At 45.7% G+C, this 19,863-nt stretch overlaps 1 protein-coding gene across 1 annotated transcript in view; it reads right to left on the reverse strand.

Moving 5' to 3' along the window:
• Rfx8 (regulatory factor X8) overlaps positions 1-18,705 on the reverse strand; it is a 58,016-nt gene extending 39,311 nt beyond the window's left edge. The window contains 5 exon segments of the mRNA XM_087201805.1: positions 7,147-7,207; positions 7,210-7,232; positions 8,842-8,903; positions 18,135-18,258; positions 18,689-18,705. Coding sequence (XP_087057931.1) covers positions 7,147-7,207; positions 7,210-7,232; positions 8,842-8,903; positions 18,135-18,258; positions 18,689-18,705 — 287 coding nt within the window.
• Positions 18,706-19,863: the final 1,158 nt, after the last annotated feature.

Consider the following 19,863-nt stretch of genomic DNA (forward strand, 5'->3'; position numbering starts at 1 on the left):
CTACATCCCCAGCCCTTTTTACTTTACTTTGTGTCAGGGTCTCACAGGGTTGGGCTCAAACTTGCAAGCTTCCTGCTTCAGCCTCATGAGTAGCTGGGATTACAGGTGTGCTCCACCGCTGCACCATCCATTTTGAGTTAATTCTCACATAAGCTGCAAAATTTAGGTTGAGGCTCAATGCAGTTATCTAATATGTAGTGCCCGGCACCATTTGTTGAAAAGCTACCCTCTTTGCACAGAATTATTCTTGTATCTTTGTCGGAAATCCATTGAGTTTATCTGAGTGGGTCTATTTCCAGATACATATGTCACAATACTGTACAGTCTTGATTACTATAGCTACACAATGGACCTTAATATCAGCTGGAGGATTTCTGCCCATTTTATTCTTGTTAGGATTGTTTGAGCGATTTGCCTTTCCATATATAATGGACCTTTGAGTTACGACTGGCGTGACATATGAACAACTTGGGTTTTGACTGGAATTTTAGTTTTAACTTATAACCAACATCTTGAGTTACCACCCGAATGACAGCCACTTGTGCCTCCAGATAGTCTCAGATACAGATTTAACCCTTAAAGAGCTCTGGAAGGAACATTCCAGCATCCTCTCCTGTGTGGGGTTAACTGAGAAATCCTGGGCCAGGGTCTCCCTGAGGACATTGAGCTCTGCCTGTGTACAGGAGGAGCGCCCATGGCTCCTCCTCATGCCCCCTCTTCCTGACAGTGAAGTAGGAAAGATGAGCAGTCGGGTACAATCATATGTGTATGGGTGCCACAGATACCAAAAGTGGAGATGGGCTTGGGGACCCCAGCCCATATGGGTAGTAGCACACGGGTGAGAATTGCTGGATGACCCCAGCTCTTGAATCAAGGCTGCAACATTTTTGAGTGAAAGAGAGCAGCTAGCTCACCAGTGTGCATACATTCAGGATGGTTGCTGATCCTTCCATTGCTGTGTGAGGCCCCTCTCGGTCCCTAGTGGCCTTTTCTGCTCGGAGTCTGCTTTATTCCATATGAACATGGCCGCCCCTTGTTAGAGTAATGTTTTCATACCTTACGTTTTTCATCCTTTTACGGTCAACCTGTCTCTGTCATTGATCTTGAAATGAGTTTCTTGTCAACAGTTATACTTGAGTCAGTTTTTTCTTCTTAAATCTATTCTGCAATCTTATATTTGATTGGCATTTGCTGGCCATTTATCATCAAGGTATGGTATTGGTATAGTATATTGACACTTAATTCTGCCACTGTATTACTTGTTCTCTATGTGGTTTTTTTTTTAGTTTCTCATTTCTCTGTTTCTGTTTTCTTCTGTTTCTGAGAGTTACTCCAAACATGTTTTAGGTGCCACCATAATTTTAGTGTTCTTTTTTTCTGGGGGCTGCTGGGGGCTGAACCCAGGTCACTTGCATGCCAGGCAAGTGCTCTACCCTGAGCTCTATCCCTTAATTATAGTATTTTCGGGGAGACCTTTCTCCACTTTTCATAGTGTTTGTCTGAGTATCAGTGTTCACACGAGACTTACGCAGCCTGTTGTTAGCCCAGTTCTGCCATCGCGAGGTGTGGAAATCTTGTTTCCCTGTGGGGCTCTTTCCCTTCCCTGCTCTGCACTATTATTGTCTCGAGTACTAGATGTTGAGATTTTTTGTTTCAGTCATCAAATATGACTTACAGAACCCATGCAGAAACAGGGCAGACTATCATGTGTTCCTGCATTTGCGCTCTTTGCACTGTTCCCTCTTCCTGGATGTGCCAGGATTCAGTTATCATTTCCTTTCTCTCTGAAGGACTTCCTTTAGCCCATTTTTAAGGTGAGTCAGCTAGAGGCAAATTCTTTATGCCTTCCTTCATTCCTGAGGGATAATTTAGTGGCTAACAGCTCTTCCTTGCTGGCCCTTGAAAATCACAATGCAGCTGGGTGTGGTGGTGCATGCCTATGATCCCAGCACTTGAGAGACTGAGGCAGAAGGATTGCCGTAAGTTTGAGGCCAGGCTGAGCTACATAGGGAGTTCAAGCCCAGCCTGAACTACCTGTCTGAAAGAAAGGGATTTTCTTTTTCTTTCAAAAATCACAGTGCCATTTCCTTCTAGCCCTCAGAGGGGTTTCCATAAGAAATGCCATTGGAATCTCTATTAGAGGTCATGTATCACGTCAAGGGGATTTTTCTTTGTCTTTGGTTTTCAAAAGCTTAATTCTGTGGTTAGCTTATCTGTTCCCTGCTGGTGCTGCCTAAAGGGGGTGAGCAGCTTGGGGACTTGCCGCTCCTGCTGTGGGAGAGGAGGGCAGGCTCGGGCCTCGGGACAGAGGTTTCCTGGATCAGGGGACTTCCAGTGGTGGGGTGTCCCTTGGTATCCTGTCTCTCTTGGTGGGAATGTGGTGTCCAGATGCGTGGAGGAAGGAACTGTTTCTCTAGAAAGGGAGGGGCCGACAGACACCTGCAGGGGGGCTCTGCCCTCCTTCCAAGGGCTGGTGACACAGTCTGTGCACAGCAGCTGCCTCAGTGCCCCAAAGGGCTGGCCACCCCTACACACCCCCAGGGCAGGGACTGGCCCACTGGGGGTTGGACACAGGGGAAAAGCCCTGGGCCGGGTCAACACCCATGCCACATCCTGTGCCATCCTGGGACAAGGTCAGCAGAACCTGGGTCTCTGTTCTGGCTCAGGGGCACAGGGACACTGGGCCCAGCACTCTGGCTGTCCCTGCCTGCCAGCGTGGCCACAGAAGGTTTAGGCCCTGTTTTTGGCACAGGTAGGAACTGATCAGAAGTCCCAGCAGGACCAGAAGGGGGTGCCATGGAGCAGCAGAACAGGGTTTAGAAGGCTGAGCTGCCATTGGTGTGACTGAACACAAGCCTGTGGGCCAATGGCCCTCGTCTAAGACACGGGATTGAATAGCATCAGGAGTCTCCTGGCAGCACAACCCAAATGCCCAGGGTGTGACAGAAACCTGCCCATAATCTCAAGAGCCAGATGAGCCACGATCTGCATCACAGACAACAACCGGTCAGTGGCAATGCAAGTGGAATCAGATGCTGGGATTCTCTGACGAGAACTTTCAAGCAGTCACTCTCAAAACGCTCCAACAAAGAATGTGAATTTTCTCCAAGCAAAGAGAAAAAAGGGAGAACGCCTCATTAAAGAAGTAAAAGTCCTATGAAAGAAACATGGGGAAATTACAGAGCTGAAAAAGGCAGTAACTAGGACAGACTCACACACTAATACCATGAAACATCATCCAGGGATGACATAAAGGCACTGGAGCCCAGAGTGATATGTTCAAGAGATTCTTGAATGCTTGCTCTGTGGCCCTGTTGTTCTAAGCATTTCTCTTGTATTAATTCATTTAATCTTCACAATGGCCCCCTGAACTAGATACTGTAATGATGTTTGTGTAATGGATGAGGAAACAGAGAGGACAGAGTACATAATAGTGCTTGCTGGGGGCATGTCTCATGAACAAATCAATATCATTTATTTTTTGTGCAATGGAACTGGGGATTGAACTCAGGGGTGCTCTACCACAGAGGTTTTTTTATTTCTTATTTTGAGGCAGGTTCTCACTAAGCTCTTCAGGTTAGACTTGCAATCCTTCTGCCTCAGGCTCCCAAATAGCTGGAATTAGAGTTGTGCACCACTGTGCCTGGCTTCAAATTGTAACTTTTAACTGATATTTTTTTTTCAGTTCTGTTGCTCCTCATTTCCAGCTTAGTCATGTTTTGGCCCAGGTGTCTGCCATACGGAATCAATGGAATTGGCTGACAGTAGGGCTCCTTCCCCTCCCCGATGGTTACACCTGAATTTGTTCCCTCTAGGAGACCAGGTCCAGCCCCATCTCTGGGACATCTGAAACCAGGGCAGAGCCCCGGGACACTCATGGCCTCTGCCCTCTGCAGGTGCCTGCCTGTGAATGTGCAGGGCTCCCCAAATTGTTTGTTCTTTGGCTGGCTTCTGGGTGCTCTGGGACAGACAAAGACTGCAGGACATAAGTTGAGCATGCAGGACAGTAGGCCGGGGAGAAGAAGGCCTCCTCCGCACCAAGAAATCAAACCCTAACTGGAAGGGAGATCTCATCGTAGCTGCTCCCTTTCTGAGCTTCTCTGTTTCTGCGGATGTCATTTATCCCCCTGTGACTAAGACATGAATAAGAGATGGAAGAGGAAGAGGTGGTTTGAGGGAACACAATGACTTGATTTGAGGTTGCATCTGAGGTTTTGGGGGGACAGGCATGGGTGAGTCATCTCTGCTCCCTTCTATGGGTGCTGACTTAGTCAGCTCTCCTGTCCTGAGGCCTCCCCAAGCCCCCTCCTTTCTGGTCCAGTGCTCTTCTGGGTGTCAGCAGGAGCCTGGGCCCATGTCCCCTCCCTTCTGATCTGTTCTTAAATCCTGATTCCCAGATCCCAGTTGTTCAGCAGTCACCCCGATGGGAGATTTCCTTCATCTTTCCCTCAGCTATAGCAAAGCACCTTCAAAGAACCAAAAGAAATGCATGTCTCACAGTTCTGGAGGTCAAGAAGTCCAAGATGGCAGCTCTGGCCAATTCAGTGCCTGGTGAAGGCTCTCTCTGCTTCTAGGTGGCATCTTGCTGCTGAGTTTTCCATGGAAGAAGGTGGAAGGGGCAAAAGGACAAGGACTGTGTGCTCACATGGCAGAGGAAACAGAAGGGCCAGGCAGCTCTAGAAGCCTCTTTACCCATGGAATTAACGTCCATGTGGACGAATCACTCAGAGTCTCCACCTCTTACCACTGTTCACCCTTGGACTGGGTTAAATGTGAATTTTGGAGGAAAACAAAACATAGCAGAACAAAAACAAGCAAAGCTCTGTGGTTTCTCTTTGTGGAGGCTTCAATGATGATTCTACCTGCTTATCAAAGGAAACCTCTTTGTTCCTAAGCAGGGCTTAGGAACAACTCTGCCCTGGCCTAGTGGTCCTGGACCTCTCTGAGATTTCCTCCAGGTTCATGCTCTGCCACAGCTCCACACACTCCTATGCAAGAAGAAGTCCAAGCATTCATGCCTCTTCTCTTCTAAGTTCCTGCCTGAGCCTGGATTCCTGTGTTCTCCTGGCTCTCTCTTCTCCTCTACTTAGAACTCTGATCTGTCCTTCAAGGCTAAGCTGAAAGCCCAACTCCCTCATAGGCCCTTCATGGTCCCCTACCCTAATGCCTGCTCTCTCTCCTAGGGGACTTCAGTACATTTCTGACACTTATCATGTTACATTTGGCCTCTGATCAAATATATGTCTTAGCTCCCCCACTAAGCCATCAGAGGGAAGTGTCCATGTGTGGCCACCCTAGAGACTTCTATCTCTCCTCCTCAGCAGCTTCCTCACATATGGGGGACCTCGGACAAAGGTGACCTTAGAGTCTGCTATAATTTATCACCCATCTTGAACACCTTTCAGAGAAAAGGGGGCACTATTAATGATTGCACGGGCAATTAGAGTTATCCTGGGCCAATGTCCTTGTCAATTTGGACATTCAGTCTTCTACTGATGCCAAATGAAGCCCCTGGGAGAGTTGGTGAGTTCAGCAGCAATGCTGGGTGGGGAGACAGGTGGTGAACAGGGAGAGAAAGTAGAGGAAGAAGGCTGGGTTGGAGCTGGTTTTATTGGGATGGTTCCATTGAGAGGGGGCTTGAGGGACATTGGGAGGGGTGAGTGGGCCTCAGGAAGGCCCACAGGGACAGGAGTGACCTGGGAAGAACAGGATGGCAGGACCTGAAGAATAGCTGCAGTGGAAATGTTCTGAAAATAGTGTTTGACTGCAATTCTGGTTTATATTGGTGGGGGATGGGCCATGTGGTTGGGAAACAGAGCACGAAGGAACTGGCCTGGAAGGGTAGAGGAACAGCTGAGTGTATGTGAGGAGGCAGACACAGAGCACAGGCAGAATTTTAGGAAGACCAGTCTGGAGGCCGTGTCAGCGTGGGGAGTAGCTGAGAAGAGGGGGCCATAGTGGATCCATGGAAACACAATCGTCCCTTGGGATCCATAGGGCTGGCTTGAGTATCCGCAGGTACCAAAACCCATGGGCACTCTAGTGCCTTGTATCAAATGGCATAGAATTGGCATAGACACACACACTTCCTCCCTCCACTTGAAATCACCTCTAGATGACTTAGAATACTTGGCACGATGTAAGTGCTCTGTGAATAGTTGTTCTACTGTATTATTCAGGGAATAGTGACCAGAAAAGTATTGCATTTCTAGTACAGATGCCAGCCTTGCAGGACATAGCATATGGTGGGAGGTTGGCTGAACCTGTGGGACTCTCAGATATGCAGGGCCACCTGTAACCTAGGTCAAGGATGGCAAGGGCTTAAAGGAAACATCAGTGATCTAAAATCGTGAGCTAGGGGAACAGGAAAGGAAGAATTAACAGGCTTTTGTGACCCAAGGGAGTCAAGAGTGGCTGTGGGTATGCTGAACAGATTCTCTCTGTTGGTGTCACAGATTGAAATAAGGAAGCCAAGAGGTGAGGCAACTTGGGAGGAGACAAGCTTAGCTGTGCACATACGGAGTGTGAGGCTCCTGTGGAAACATCCAGTCAATAGCCAGCGATGTATTCCTAGGAAGAGGTCAGGCTCAGCGAAAATGATTTAAGAGTCATCCACCCACGGGATGCTATGCATGAAAGAGGAAAGAGCCAAGCAGTAGGGAGAGTAACTGTGATTGTCCAGAGCAGGTCTTGGGAACCCCCTCACCCCCAGCACTCTCAGTACGGGGCGGGAGAGGGTCTGAGCCTGCTAAGCCACTGGGAGAGGGGGAGGGAATGGTACAGAGCAGGGAGGTTTAAAGCAAGCTTCCAAAAAGAGGCAGCCCAATTGTGTCAGCTTGTGCAAAAAGGCAAACAAGAGTAAAGACTCACTCAGTGAAAAATGGCTTTGGCAATTAGGATGACAATCAAATTGAAAAATACCCAAGGAAGTGAACCAGAAATGGGTTTCTCTGGGCAACAGCATTGCCCGAGACTGACAGAGGTGCCCTGCTCAGAGGTGTGTTGATGTGATGTGTGTTTCCATCCTAAGAATGACCAAAGGGGACAGCGGTCCAAAAGTCAGTTGGATACAACTGAAATACGGACGGTTCCAACACTCACTGGCTCTCAACCCACAGCTGAGGAACCCGAGGCTCAAACACTCACCTGGGACTCCTTTTCTCACCCAGGAGGCAGCAATACTGGGAATAGAAGAAAGAAGTCTTGTGACATAGATTCCAACATAATGATACCTGAAAATAAAGGTTGGCTTTAAAATGAGGTCAAACCCCTGACACACACAGAGCAAGTGATAAATAAAGACCTGGAATCCATCTCTGGATGCCACCATCTACTCCATTCATTCAGAAAAGCTAATCAGGCACAGGGCCTGAGCAAACTCTGGTAGGTGGACAAGTAAGTTCCGATTACAGATGATCCTGGACTTGTGATATTTCAGTGTAGGAGTTTTTAGCTGTATAAAGGTGGGAAAGCGATCCTTATTTTTGAATGTGGACCTTTCCCCCTACATTGTAAGAGTGTAAGCATTGCAACACTCTCTCCATGCTGGGTGACAGGAGGAGCCACAGGCTCTTGTCAAAGAGGGGACACATCTTACACTCTGCAGTGTGCTGGTTGCCGAGCTGGGACAGTAGGTGGTTAGGGGCACTAGATGCATTTCCCACTTGCTATGGTTCAGGTCCACACAGCCCATCACAGCAGCCACATTCCTGTCTCACTTGGGTGCCTAAGGTTTGCTTTCCTGGAACCCAAGTTCTTAGCCTGGCTCTCTGCTGAGCCTAGGAGATGCAGAGCAGCAGAACAAGAGGTTTCTGACCTCGCTGCCCAGTGTTAGGTGTGGCAAACTCTATCTCGCTATCTCCTCTTCCTCTGTGGCTGGCAGGGATGGGGAGGGAAAGATTTTTGTAACTTGGCTTGAAACCCTTCTCACTGATTTCCCACCTCCATTTGAAACAATCAACAAATGACTGTAATAACTGTGTGACAATTATGATAACGATGCCCCTGATAATGCTGAAATTTCCTTTCTGTAAACTAGAAGGTTGGGCCTGGCCTCTGGAGTATAATCAGGTGTGCTAGTGGGATGACTACTTAGAAATGTTAGTTCACTTGGTATAAACCCCAAGGAATGAAAGCTGGCATTCCTAGGGAACCTGCACAGCAAAGTTCATTGTGGCACAAGTCACAATAGCCAAGAGAAGTACCAGCCTCAGTGCCATCGACAGATGAAAGGATAAAGAAAATGTGATGCACAGATACACAAGGGAGTATTATCCAGCCATAAAAAGAATGACATTTTTCAGGAAAATGGATAGAAATGGAGATCACTATGTTGAGTGAAACAAGCCAGACTCAGAAAGACAAATACTGCAAGTTTTCCCTAATTTGTGGACCTAAAAAAGATGACATGAAAGTAGAAAGGAGACTATTATTATATGGGAGGAAAGGAAGAAGGGGAGAGGTGGATATGATCAAGATGCATTACACACATCAAAACCTAATATTTTGTGATTCATAGGCACAAATAACAAATGGAAAACATTTTAAAAATTCAGCAAAGAAAAAAAGAAACTTTAGTTCAAAGGATAAATAAGATAATTCATTATTCCATGTGTATAATTACTCATATATTTCAATAGACACTTGTCTAGACATTTAAATTGTGGAAACAAAAAAAAATATGTATCCAGTGACTTTTGTATTTCCTTTTACTGTTATCCGAATGCTTTCAGGATTTAATTTGAGCTACAGGCAGTATATAGCAAGAGCTGTTACTTATGGTTTGTAATTCCTGAAACTCTTGTTTTTAACATTTCAAGGAAAACAAAGTTTGGACACTACCTGGCGTTGCCTCTGGTCTCCAGCCTGTGGGTGTCGAGGTCAGGAAAGGCCAGATGCACAAGCTGTGAAGAGAAGGCACAGTTAGAGCTGCAGGTGCAACTTGGAGAGGCAGATTCCTTCCTCTCTTAGATAGTTCAGTTCACTTTCACTTTTCTGATTATAGAGAAAATAAATATAAGTGAGATTGGAGAAAAAGGTTAGATGAGACAGGTTTGGAAGAGAGAACATACTGCTCTGAGAAAACTGCCATTTAAACCCCAGTTCCGAAAAAAGAACGCTTCTCCTTGTTGGCGGGAATGTAAACTGGTACAACCCCTGTGGAAATCAGTGTGGAGATTGCTTAGAAAACTAAAACCAGAAATTCCGTCTGACCCAGCTCTTCCCCTTCTGAGCATCTTCCCCAAAGCGTTAAGGACATCATAACACAGTGATTCATGCACACCCATGTTTATAGCAGCACAACTCAGAATGGGGAAATCTTGGAAGCAGCCTACAGTAACACCTTAGTTCACGAATGTTTCTGTTTGCAAACAATTTGGGTTGCAAACGAAAGTATTTGGTAAAATTTTGCTTCCGTTTACAAACTCCACATTGGGTGACAAACAGCCATGGTCATCTTTCCACACAAACACAAACACAGCCATCTCCCCCCAAATCATAAAACAAGTTAAGTTTGTAAAATGAGGTGCCACTGTATATGTCCATCAACAGATGAATAGATAAAGAAAATGTGGCATTTATATGCAATGGAGTTCTAGTCTGCTAGAAAGAAGGAAAAGATTGAGGCATTCATAGGCAAACAGATGCACCTTGAGATCATAATGTTAAGTGAAATAAATCAGACATGAAGCTTAAATATTGCATGATTTCTCTAAATGAGAAATCTAAAGTATAATTAAATTAAAGAGCAAAATAAAGGGTAGTTAACAGTAACAAAGAGATAGATGTTTTGCAAAAGGGAAGGGACCCAAGAGATGGAGGTAGGGGAAGGGAGGGAGGAGAAAGAGACGCAAAAGGAATGAAGATGAGTTATGCACATGCACTGACCCCCCATGAGGAATGTAATTGTGTATTGCAAGCACAGACCAATAAAAATAAAAATTAAAAAAAACCAGTACCAGGACTGGGCTGTGGCTTGGTGGCAGAGCACATGCTCAGCAAGCAGGAGGCCTTGGCTTTTGTCCCTGGCATCAAAATGAAACATAGACACTTTGGTATCATTGTCTCAGTCTTTTTTCAAAGCCTCAGTATGCGCCTGTATTAGATCATGGGGCCCACAATTAGCGTATCTGATGTTTTGCATTCTACTTCCCCCCTCAGCATCTTACCATTTTCTCTGGTTATTAAAAATTCTTTGGAAATGAGATGTTGTTAATACCAGCCCCATAGCACATCCTGTGAGGTGCTTCCATTATATTGCTTTCCCCTTTTTGTAATGTGAATCATTTTCACTTTTTGTTTTCATTTCTTTACCTAACTTTCTGTTTCGAGGTTTCCTTAGTGAATGCTTGGAAATGCTTAAGCACTGTGGCTACTTCTGGTTCACTTATCTCCAGTTACGGGCACTGTTATTCTGCCTGTGGTCCCCGGAAATCTGTTATAGTTTCCTTATCAGAAGGAGCCAGTGGTGTGCGTGACAGTCCAGGCTGGGCCTGTGAGCACAGAGCACCACCGGTGGTGAAACTACAAGATGACCGGGGAAGCTTTCATGGCTGGAGGTCTCCTGAAATCATCTCTCTCCTGTCCTGTGTAGCCACTCAGCCCACCTCTGCCTGCCTTCCTGCTGTAGCCCTCCTTCTGTTTGCATTAGCTCCAAAGAGAAGGGTTTAATGGAAACGTGGTGAAACCTTTCGTCTGATTCTTCCCACAGGAAGACGACACAAACCAAGGTGAGGAAGGCATAACTGCCACAATTGAACACTGTGCTCATGAGTATAAACTGAGGGGTCTTCAGGCAGGGGTGGGGGGCAGATGGTAGGAGGAGGTGTACAGAAGAAAAATAAATGACAGGTCAAAGCCAAAGTCTGCCAAGAGTAAATATAGAAAGAAAAGCCACAGACTTCTATCTCCAACAAGACATAGTAAGAAAATCACTGAAAATCTTCCTATATGTCTAATTGTAAAGTAAAACCAAGATGTAAATAGTAGGTACCTAAAGAAATGATTAGAAAGTCTGCAGTGGGCTCAGATGTGGCACCTTGGGAAATGATGTGGTATTTCAAAAGGAGAGGCAGAAGTAAACTTCCTGGTTGCCTGGCAACATAATAATCTGCCCATTATATATTACTGAGTGACTCCAGCCTCAGATTATCCTGTAATTTCATTTATGAGCAGGTATGTTGCAGTTAAAATGAAAAAAATACTCTGAGATAATTATTTGTAAAAAATACAATGAAGTTAAAAAAAAGTCATATCATAAAGAGAGCTTCTATAAATCAATAAGAAAAACACAAGTTCAGGTTGAGCATATCTAACCTGAAAATTTGGACTCCAAAATGCTTCAGATCTGAAACATTTTAAGCACTGATAAGATGCCACAAGTAGAAAATTCCCCTCTGTGAAACCTTATTTCAAGTACAAAATTAACTATTGTGTAAAATTACCTTCGGGCTATGTGCATAAGGTGTATATGAAACAGAAGTGAATTTTGAGTTTAGCCTTGGGTCTCACCTTCTCCCCAAGATATCTCATTATATCCTTGCAAGTATTCCAAAATCTAAAACACTTCTAGTTCCAAGCATTTTGGATAAGGGATATTCACCCTGTACTCTAGCAGAAAACAGTCTGGTGATAATATGTACACACAGGAGATATCCACGGCCAATGCTCGTACAAAAGTACTTAACTTCTTTAGTAATCCAATAAATGCAGTCAGAAACAGCTGAATATTGTTTTTACCTAATACATTTTTCTCAAATAGGAATACTTGGGTTTGAGTAAGAATATCATGAGTGTGGTGAGCTGATTAGAATTGTTTACAGTTTGATGTGGGGAGCAATATGGCAGGTGTCTTAGTTACTTTCTTGTTGCTGTGACACAGTACTCAAAATGCATGGTTTAAAGGAGGAAAGCTTTATTTTAAAGCTCACAGTTTGTAAAGATTTCAGTCCATAGTCAGCTGGCTCCAAGGCAGGGTGGCATGGCTGAGTCGCCTGGCAGAGGAGACCTGCTCATGGCATGCCAGGCAGGAAGCAGAGAGGAATCCAGGGAAGAGGAGGGAGATAGACCCTCCACAAAGCCCCACCTAGGAGCACATAAGCCTTTAGGGTGATCTCCGGATATAAACCATAACAGCAGGCCATGGCTGAGAATCCATCCTAGAGAAATGGCCAAGTACAGATAGAGGTTTATATTGCTTAGAACAGAGAAAACTTACAAACAACCCACATCCCCAGTGAGGAATATGGTTAAATAAATTATGGTACAGTCCAAAAAACTTTTCTAGCTATTATACAACATGCATTTGAAAATGTTTTAATGTGAAAATATTTATGATACTTTGAGCAAAAATAAGCATGATGACAATAAAAGTTAATATTTCTGCCAGGATAGTTTCATTCTCTTTTTATGTATTTTCTCATTCATTCCTTATAAGAACATCATGAAGAAGCCATTATTATTATTAACATTACTACTACTAATATCCTCACAGATGACGGTAGAGGTACAATACGGTTAAATAACTCACTCAGGGTTATAACCTAAAAAGTGAGTCTGACCTTGGTGCTGTTAAAAGTTATGTTGTCTATCTGTCTTTCCAGCCCTATATCTATCTCTGTCTACCTCCATCTCTATGTGTCTCTGTAACTGTCTCTGTATATGTCTTTCTATCTCCATATCTATCTTTATCTCTATAACTATCTGTACATGTATCTTTATATCGATCTACTTCTATATGTGTTTATCTTCCCATCTATCTCTACATCTATTTATCTCTATATCTCTATCTCTATACCTATCATCCATCTCTATATCGATCTAGATATTCATCTCTCTCTCTGTCCTGACAAGAAAACAGCACCATCAAATGCAAATAATTGAAGAAGGGTTTAACCATGGGTGTCTCTATGACTGGTGTAACAGTAGACAAGGAAGCAATAAGAGCTCTTCCGGTACCCAAGGCCCACAGAGGAGACAGGTACCCAAGGCCCACAGAGGAGACAACAATCAAATCGGGAAAGAGAAAGTCCTCAGGGAGGGTTCTTCTATCTCTGCTATCTGTCTGTTCATCCATCTGTCCATCATCCTCCCCCACACCCATCTATCCATCCACCCATTCCTCCATTCAGGTCTATTTGTCCATTCACTTAGGCTGAGGCACAAGGGTCACACACAGTGGTGTCCTGGAGCAGTTGACCAAAATTTGGTTCTAAATCGTAAAGGGCCTCAAGGCTAGGCACCCAGGGTGAGTCAAAGAAGAAGCAGAGTAAGGCACTTTCTGCTGTGAGGGCAGCCTTTCCCTGTGCAGTGCTGCACCAGGGGTGAGGTCCCAACACCTCCGCCTAGCTGGGGGTTCCCTGTCACTTGAGAGTTCTCTGTGAGCCTGGTGGTCGAATCTGGCCATGACCTGGATTCCTAGTAGACAGTGAGGGGAGGGAGGGCTGGCTGAGCAGAGGGAGCCTGCTGCTCTGGGCTCAGACCCACTGTCTATGAAGGCCAGGAATGGCTGGATCCCATCTGGGCCTGAAGTAGGCCACATGCAAGAAAGAGCTGGTGAGTGGGAGCCTGGACTCTGCATGGTCTGGAGCCAGGATGGGCAGACAGCAAGTCACCGCCACCAGCAAGCTCAGGGACACACACCAGAACACCAAGGTGGACACCCAGGGACAAGGTCCAGCTGTTCCCAAAGCTCCAGCAGAGAACAACAATTTTCCAGCCACTCTTCTCTGCTTCCCACCACACTGAGGTCAGACAGCGCAGGGGAGCAGGGGCAGAGGCAGCAAAGCAGCCACACCAGGTCCTCCAAGGCCAGACACCAAGCTGGTGGAGATGGAAATGGCTCCACTTTCAAGGCGTCCAGACTTCGATGTTATCTGGGATGGGATCCTAAGCACCAGGTGGCTGCTGTTGAGTCCTAGAGTGTGACAGAGGGACTTGTGAATATGACAAAGGGACTTGGTATCCTCTGGGGCTCTCATGCTCATTCAGGAAGGAGATGGGGCAGGGGACAGCCGTCCAAAGGGACATGGGAAATAAAGATGACGATGAAGCCTGTGATCCCTGCCTGGCTCCTGCTGCTCACACATGTGTGCATGAGTATACATGTGAGCAACATGCGGCTGTATCACTGCACACTGAGGTTATAGACAGTATTTATTTTATCCTTTTCAATTCTCTTTTCTTTAATTTCCACATTTCCTACCAAGAGGATGTATTCCTTCCTAATCAGAAAAACATTAGTAAATGTTATTTCAACAGAGGAAGTCTACCTTCCGAAAGCATGCTGTCCATGGGAGGCATAGCTTGTCCCAGGAGTGAGTGTCACCACGTCACTCATCACCATCCACAGCTGCCAGAAAGCGCCAGCCATTTCCACATCTGCAGGGAACTCGGCGCCCAACCAACTCTGTTCCCGGGGGAGGAGGCAGGAAGTGAGGACTGGGTATTTTGTTGTCTCTCTTATAAACATGCTTGGGATCATATCCTCTTCCCCTTCCTCTCTCCACTTAGTCACAGATCTCCACACACAGTATCTGCTCCATGAGCCAGGCCCAGCGCCCAAGGGACTCTTGGAGCGGAGCTCACTGCTAGAGCCTTGGGGAGCAGGGAGCGGGGTCTAAGGGAGAAATGGAGTGAAAAATGCAAAATATTAAGCATCCTATGGTTTGTCTTATAAGAGAAATCCAAAGTATAAATACATATAAAGCAAAATAAAAGACATATGACAGAAAGCAGGGAGCTAGATCTTCTGCAAAAGGAAAAGGAACCAAGAAATGGAGAGAGTGGGGAGGGAAGACGGGGAAGGGGATATAAAAAGAATTAAGCTGTGTGATGTCCATGTCCCAACTCTCCACGATGAATGTGATCATTATGCACCACAAATGTATGCTCACAGAGATAAACATTAAAAAATAATCCAAATACATCAATTCTTTGAAGTTAAAAAAGAGAAAATCCAAAATAAATGCAGGAGTTCTAGTCTCTTCGCACCAGTCTCCTTGTTTTTTTCCTTTGGGATATTCTAGTTTGAGATGGCCTTAGGTAAGGCCCACTTTTGTTGTCTTGCAGGGGAAGAGGGACTGTGCATGCCAAGCACACACCCTGCTGTAACTCAGCTAAACCCCTGGCTCCAAGATCTTAAAACAATATGGAGAAGGGGTTTTGGAGTCTTATAAAAGGGAGCAGGGATCATACAGAGCGCTAACACACCCAGCTGAAGTCACTCCCTTCCCTGAAGGTTGGGCAGGTGGGAGACAGGGAAAGGTTGTCGTGCCAGGATGCCTGGAGCCCAGCCAGGCCTTGGGTGAAGTTGCCTCATATTCAGAGAGGTGAAGAAAACGGTGGGGTACTCCCAGCAGCAGGAAAACCTCCTGAGGGTCACCTAGTAAAATGAAGTGACCAGGAGACCTGCTCACAAACATGGGAGCTGTAAGGGTGACCTGGTAGGGATTCCAGGAGATGGTGACAAGTGCTGTGGGTCAAGCACAAGCGTGAGCTACAAAGGACAAAGGGACAGCTTCTCCTGTGTTCAGACAGCCACACAGCCCTGACAGTCCAATGACAACAGTAATGTTCTTTTGGAGTATGTCGCAGTTTACAAAGCAGTTTTGGGGAGGCCTAGCTTCCTTTAACTTTATGTGAAAAAAATACTCGAGTTATTTTGTGGACCACAAGCTTACAGTGAAACCAACAAAATGCTATGTTATAGAAGAATAAAAGCCAATAGAAGCCACCAAAAAGAAGAAGTAGAGGAGGAGGAGGGAGAGAAGGAGGAGGAGGGAGAGGAGGAGGAGGAGGAGGAACAAGTACAGAAAAAAAGGGAAGTCCTCCTGCTCCCTGATCACCCCGAGGTCCTGGGTGGCACCTTGGGTCACCTTTCAGGCCACCTCAACATACCAGAATCATAATGAAGTGGTCAGGTAGGAAGGGGAAGGGCAAGTAAGTGCTCATGTGGGGCGGGGAGGACAGGGAGACAGGAAGCGTTTCAAATATTTGAGTCTCAGCCTCTTGGGAAGATCCCACCACACAGTCTGATTATCATAAGCCTGGAGCTCCCACTAAGGACACGAGTTTCAGAGGTGTGGACTTCGTTTGGAAGACTGGATGAAGGCTTATCAACATTCATTTAACGCTGTGATGTTAAAAATGGTGTCCATGCGGTTGCTATAGGAGTGACCTGGAGAGACCACCATGGGGACAGTTGGCCTGGATGTTGCTGGCCACACACACTCTGTTCTGCAGGTTCCCTCGAGGACATTCATGGCCAGGAGAAGATCTTCACAACAGACACACACACACACACAGACACACACACAGACAGAAGACACAGGTGCGTTAGCACTCACAGCAGCAATGCCAGAACACAACCCTAACCCGCACCCATGGACAGTGCACGCTTAAACTGAAACAGTACACAGCAGTCACAGGAACCCAGACAGCTCTTAATACAATGCTAAGTGGAAAAAGTTCGATGATTGCAGCAACGCAAGACTCCTTTCAATAAAATTAAACAACAAAAATTAGAAATAGGCTTTTTGCCAACACACATAAATGCTCTAAACCTTTTATTTCTATATTTTGGTGCTGGAGAGTGAACCCAGAACCTCATGTGTGCTAAGCACGAGCTCTACCCCTCTCACTCTGGCAAGAGAAACCCTTGCCCAGGATGATGGTTCCCACCAGTGGGGGGAGGGAGACAGGATCGGGGACAGGCAACTTGCTGCATTTAGGGCGGAGGGCAGACAAATGTTATTACGTTGCTAAAATGAATTTCTCTAGTTCTTTTCTGTTCTTATCTAGTTAAGTTCTTTTAACAACCAGGCCATGAATCATCAGTAATGAAAGTGTGTCATTAAGCAATTGGATTCTGGCCACCTGGGGACCACTGGGAAAGGAAGGAAGGGAGGGAAAAAGGGAGGAAACCAAACAGGCACAGTGGGCAAGTCCCTTATCACCCAAATCATTTAGGCCCCAGCCAGGGACCACCCAAAGCAATAAAGATGGACAGCTGTGAACTGCACCAAGGCTCCGGATGATACAGATTCTCACCAGCCTGCATTCTGCCTGCCAGGCCCCAGGCCCTGGCATTGGCACTGTCCCCTGGCTCAGCTTTGTGTCCCTGCAGCCGCCTTTGTTTTCATAAAACATTTGCAGCCATGGTGTTATAGACGAGTTCTCACACTGGGTGTGCAGTAATCTCTGTCTCTGAACCCAGGGGCATTTTGGGGAGCTTTACACAGGAACAGACTGAACCTTACCTAGCAGGCTGGATTGGCTGTGCCCACACTGTGATTAGCGGTGACCCTTGCCTTGAGTCCTGTCCCTCTATGCTTCTTTTCCCTACCACAAAACAACACTGACACTGCCTGCCTGCACCGGTGGGCTTGAGAACTGGAATCTAAGTTCACTAAGGGCAGGGTTGCTCACCTATCTTGTTCCCTGTGGTATCCCCAGCATTATCTGCTGGATGCAGAGCTTCTCAGACTCTGTGCTGTGCTTCTGTTTGGTGCATATTCCATGCTCTTAAACAAACTACCTAGAATGGGTCACAATCTCCAGAGGAAATCTTTAAGAGTCCATGAGTTCTTGAAATACAGCCAAATTGTGGGAAGCTTCTGTTGCTGGCTACCAGGGTGCCTGGGAGTTTGCGTGGTGCTGAGCTTTGGGATTTCTAGACAGGAGCAAGAGTCCAGCAAACCTGGCTTTCTAAGAAGTGTTTGGAGTTGCCATAGTAATAACCCTTCGGATGCCATCCATCCACTCCTCATCCTTCCTGGTCCCTCACTATGGAGTATGGGAAGATGGAGGTGCAGAGGAAAGAACTTGACCGTCTGGTTGGCTTCCCAGAATGAAGCCCAGCATGCCCATTGGGAACCATTAGACCCAAATACATTTCAGAAAGTTCCTAATTATAGTCACGCACCACATGATGACATTTTAGTTGACGACAGAATGGTGGCCTGCAAGTTTATAGCACTCAGTGACACTGTAGCTGCCTTACTTCGAGTAGGTAGACTCTATGATGTTTGAACAATGATGAAATTGCCTAAAAGTGCATTTCTCTGAATGTGTCTCCACCACCAGGTGACACAGGACTGTAATAGACACAGCACTGTGATATTGCCACAGTTTACCTTCCCAAACGTTGCTGGGTTGACTTGGTTCTGAGCATTCTGTCTGCAGGTCTCCACATAAATCTCATACATGAGACAGCAAGGCAAGCTGTACCCTTCACAAATGCAGAAATTGTCGACCAACCTGGGGGAGAGGACAAGGAAGAGGACAATGGCATCTTTTTCTGGAGTAGAACATTTTTTTTCTTCCGGTACCGGGGATCGAACTCAGGACCATGCACTTATGAGGCAGGCACAGTGCCACTGAGCTAAATCCCTGGCCTCAGGGAATAGAACATTATGATAGAACTAATGACTAGATATGTGTGGGATCCAACCAAGTAAAATACATCTACACTACTGAGTGGACCCCTGAAAAGCTCACAATCAGTAACAATAATGTCCTTGAGCCAGTGTTAAGAATATTGATTATGGACTTTTAGCTATTGACCCATTAGGTTTTCAGATAGAAAAATATTCAGAACAAAGTCACTCGTACCAAACCCGTACAGATCTTTTGTCTTGTCACCATTCCCTAAGCAACACAGTGCAGCAACTATTTACACAGCACCTACACTGTGTGAGGCACCATGTTGCCCTGACACAATGAAAAGCTTGCAGGAGGATGTACTTAGGTTTTATGCAAATAATACATCGTTTTAAACAAGGAACATGGCCGTCTGTGGATTTTAGTATCCTTGGGGGTCCCAGAGCATTCCCAATGGACACCAGGGGATTCCTATAGGAAACCAAGTCTGCACAGTTTTTAAACACAGAGGAGTCTTTAAAGCAGGAAATTTATAGACACTGATGACACATGGCTCACTCCCCGGGATGAGGCCCAGGTGTACTTTCCCAAAGAACTGAGGGCACCGTCACACTTGTGCTGTCCTGGCTCCAGAAGCCACAAGTGACAGCTGGAGTACTTGTGTTCTTGGCTTGTAAGTGTGTCACACCGATCTCCCTGCATCCTCCTGTGACTGTCTGTGGCTGGGTCTCTGGATTTCCTTATAAAGCTACCAGTGGTTGGGTTTGGGGCCCAGCCTCACCCAGTGTGACCTTAACTAATTACATCTGCAAAGACCTTGTTTCGAAATTAGGCCATGCCTTGAGGTTCTGGGTGGACATGAATTTTGGGGGTGATGTCATCCAACCCAGTACAGATCCCAAGGAGTGGCTTTTCTGAGAGAGTCCAGTGTCACTGCTGTGGGACCCTGACCTTTCAGATGGCTCGCAGAGGTTTATTTATTTATTTTTCCCATTGTTTATTGGTACATTTTAGGTATAATACAGTTACATTCATCATTAGGATCTTATACCTTTGCATGATGTATCTTGGTTCTTATTTTTTCCCCATTCCCCTGCCCTCCCTTCACCCCCTCCACCCTTCCCTATTTACAGAGACTTTGTTTCCATGTTTTTCCGTTTTTCATATTTTTTCTTTTCCTTTCTTTCCTTTCCCATACCCCTCCTACTTCCCCTACTCCTTTAGATGTTTTCTTCCTATTTCACAAGAGCAGTTATACATTTTGATCCTTATTTACACTTTTAGTTTTTCACACCAGAGAAACTATTTGGTATTTACACATGTGTGTACTATTTATTTCACTTAAGAGCATGACCTCAATGTGAATCCACTTAGCTATAAATGTCTCTAGTTTCTTGTTCTTTATGGATGAGTAGTACTCTATTTTATAAAAAAAAAACAACCCACATCTTCTTTATCCAGTCTCCAGTTGATGGGCAATTG

This window comes from Heterocephalus glaber, unplaced genomic scaffold (genome assembly GCF_053883595.1).
Source record: "Heterocephalus glaber isolate CG9 unplaced genomic scaffold, H.glaber_assembly_v1.0 deba00000470, whole genome shotgun sequence".
Taxonomy (NCBI): Eukaryota; Metazoa; Chordata; class Mammalia; order Rodentia; family Bathyergidae; genus Heterocephalus; species Heterocephalus glaber.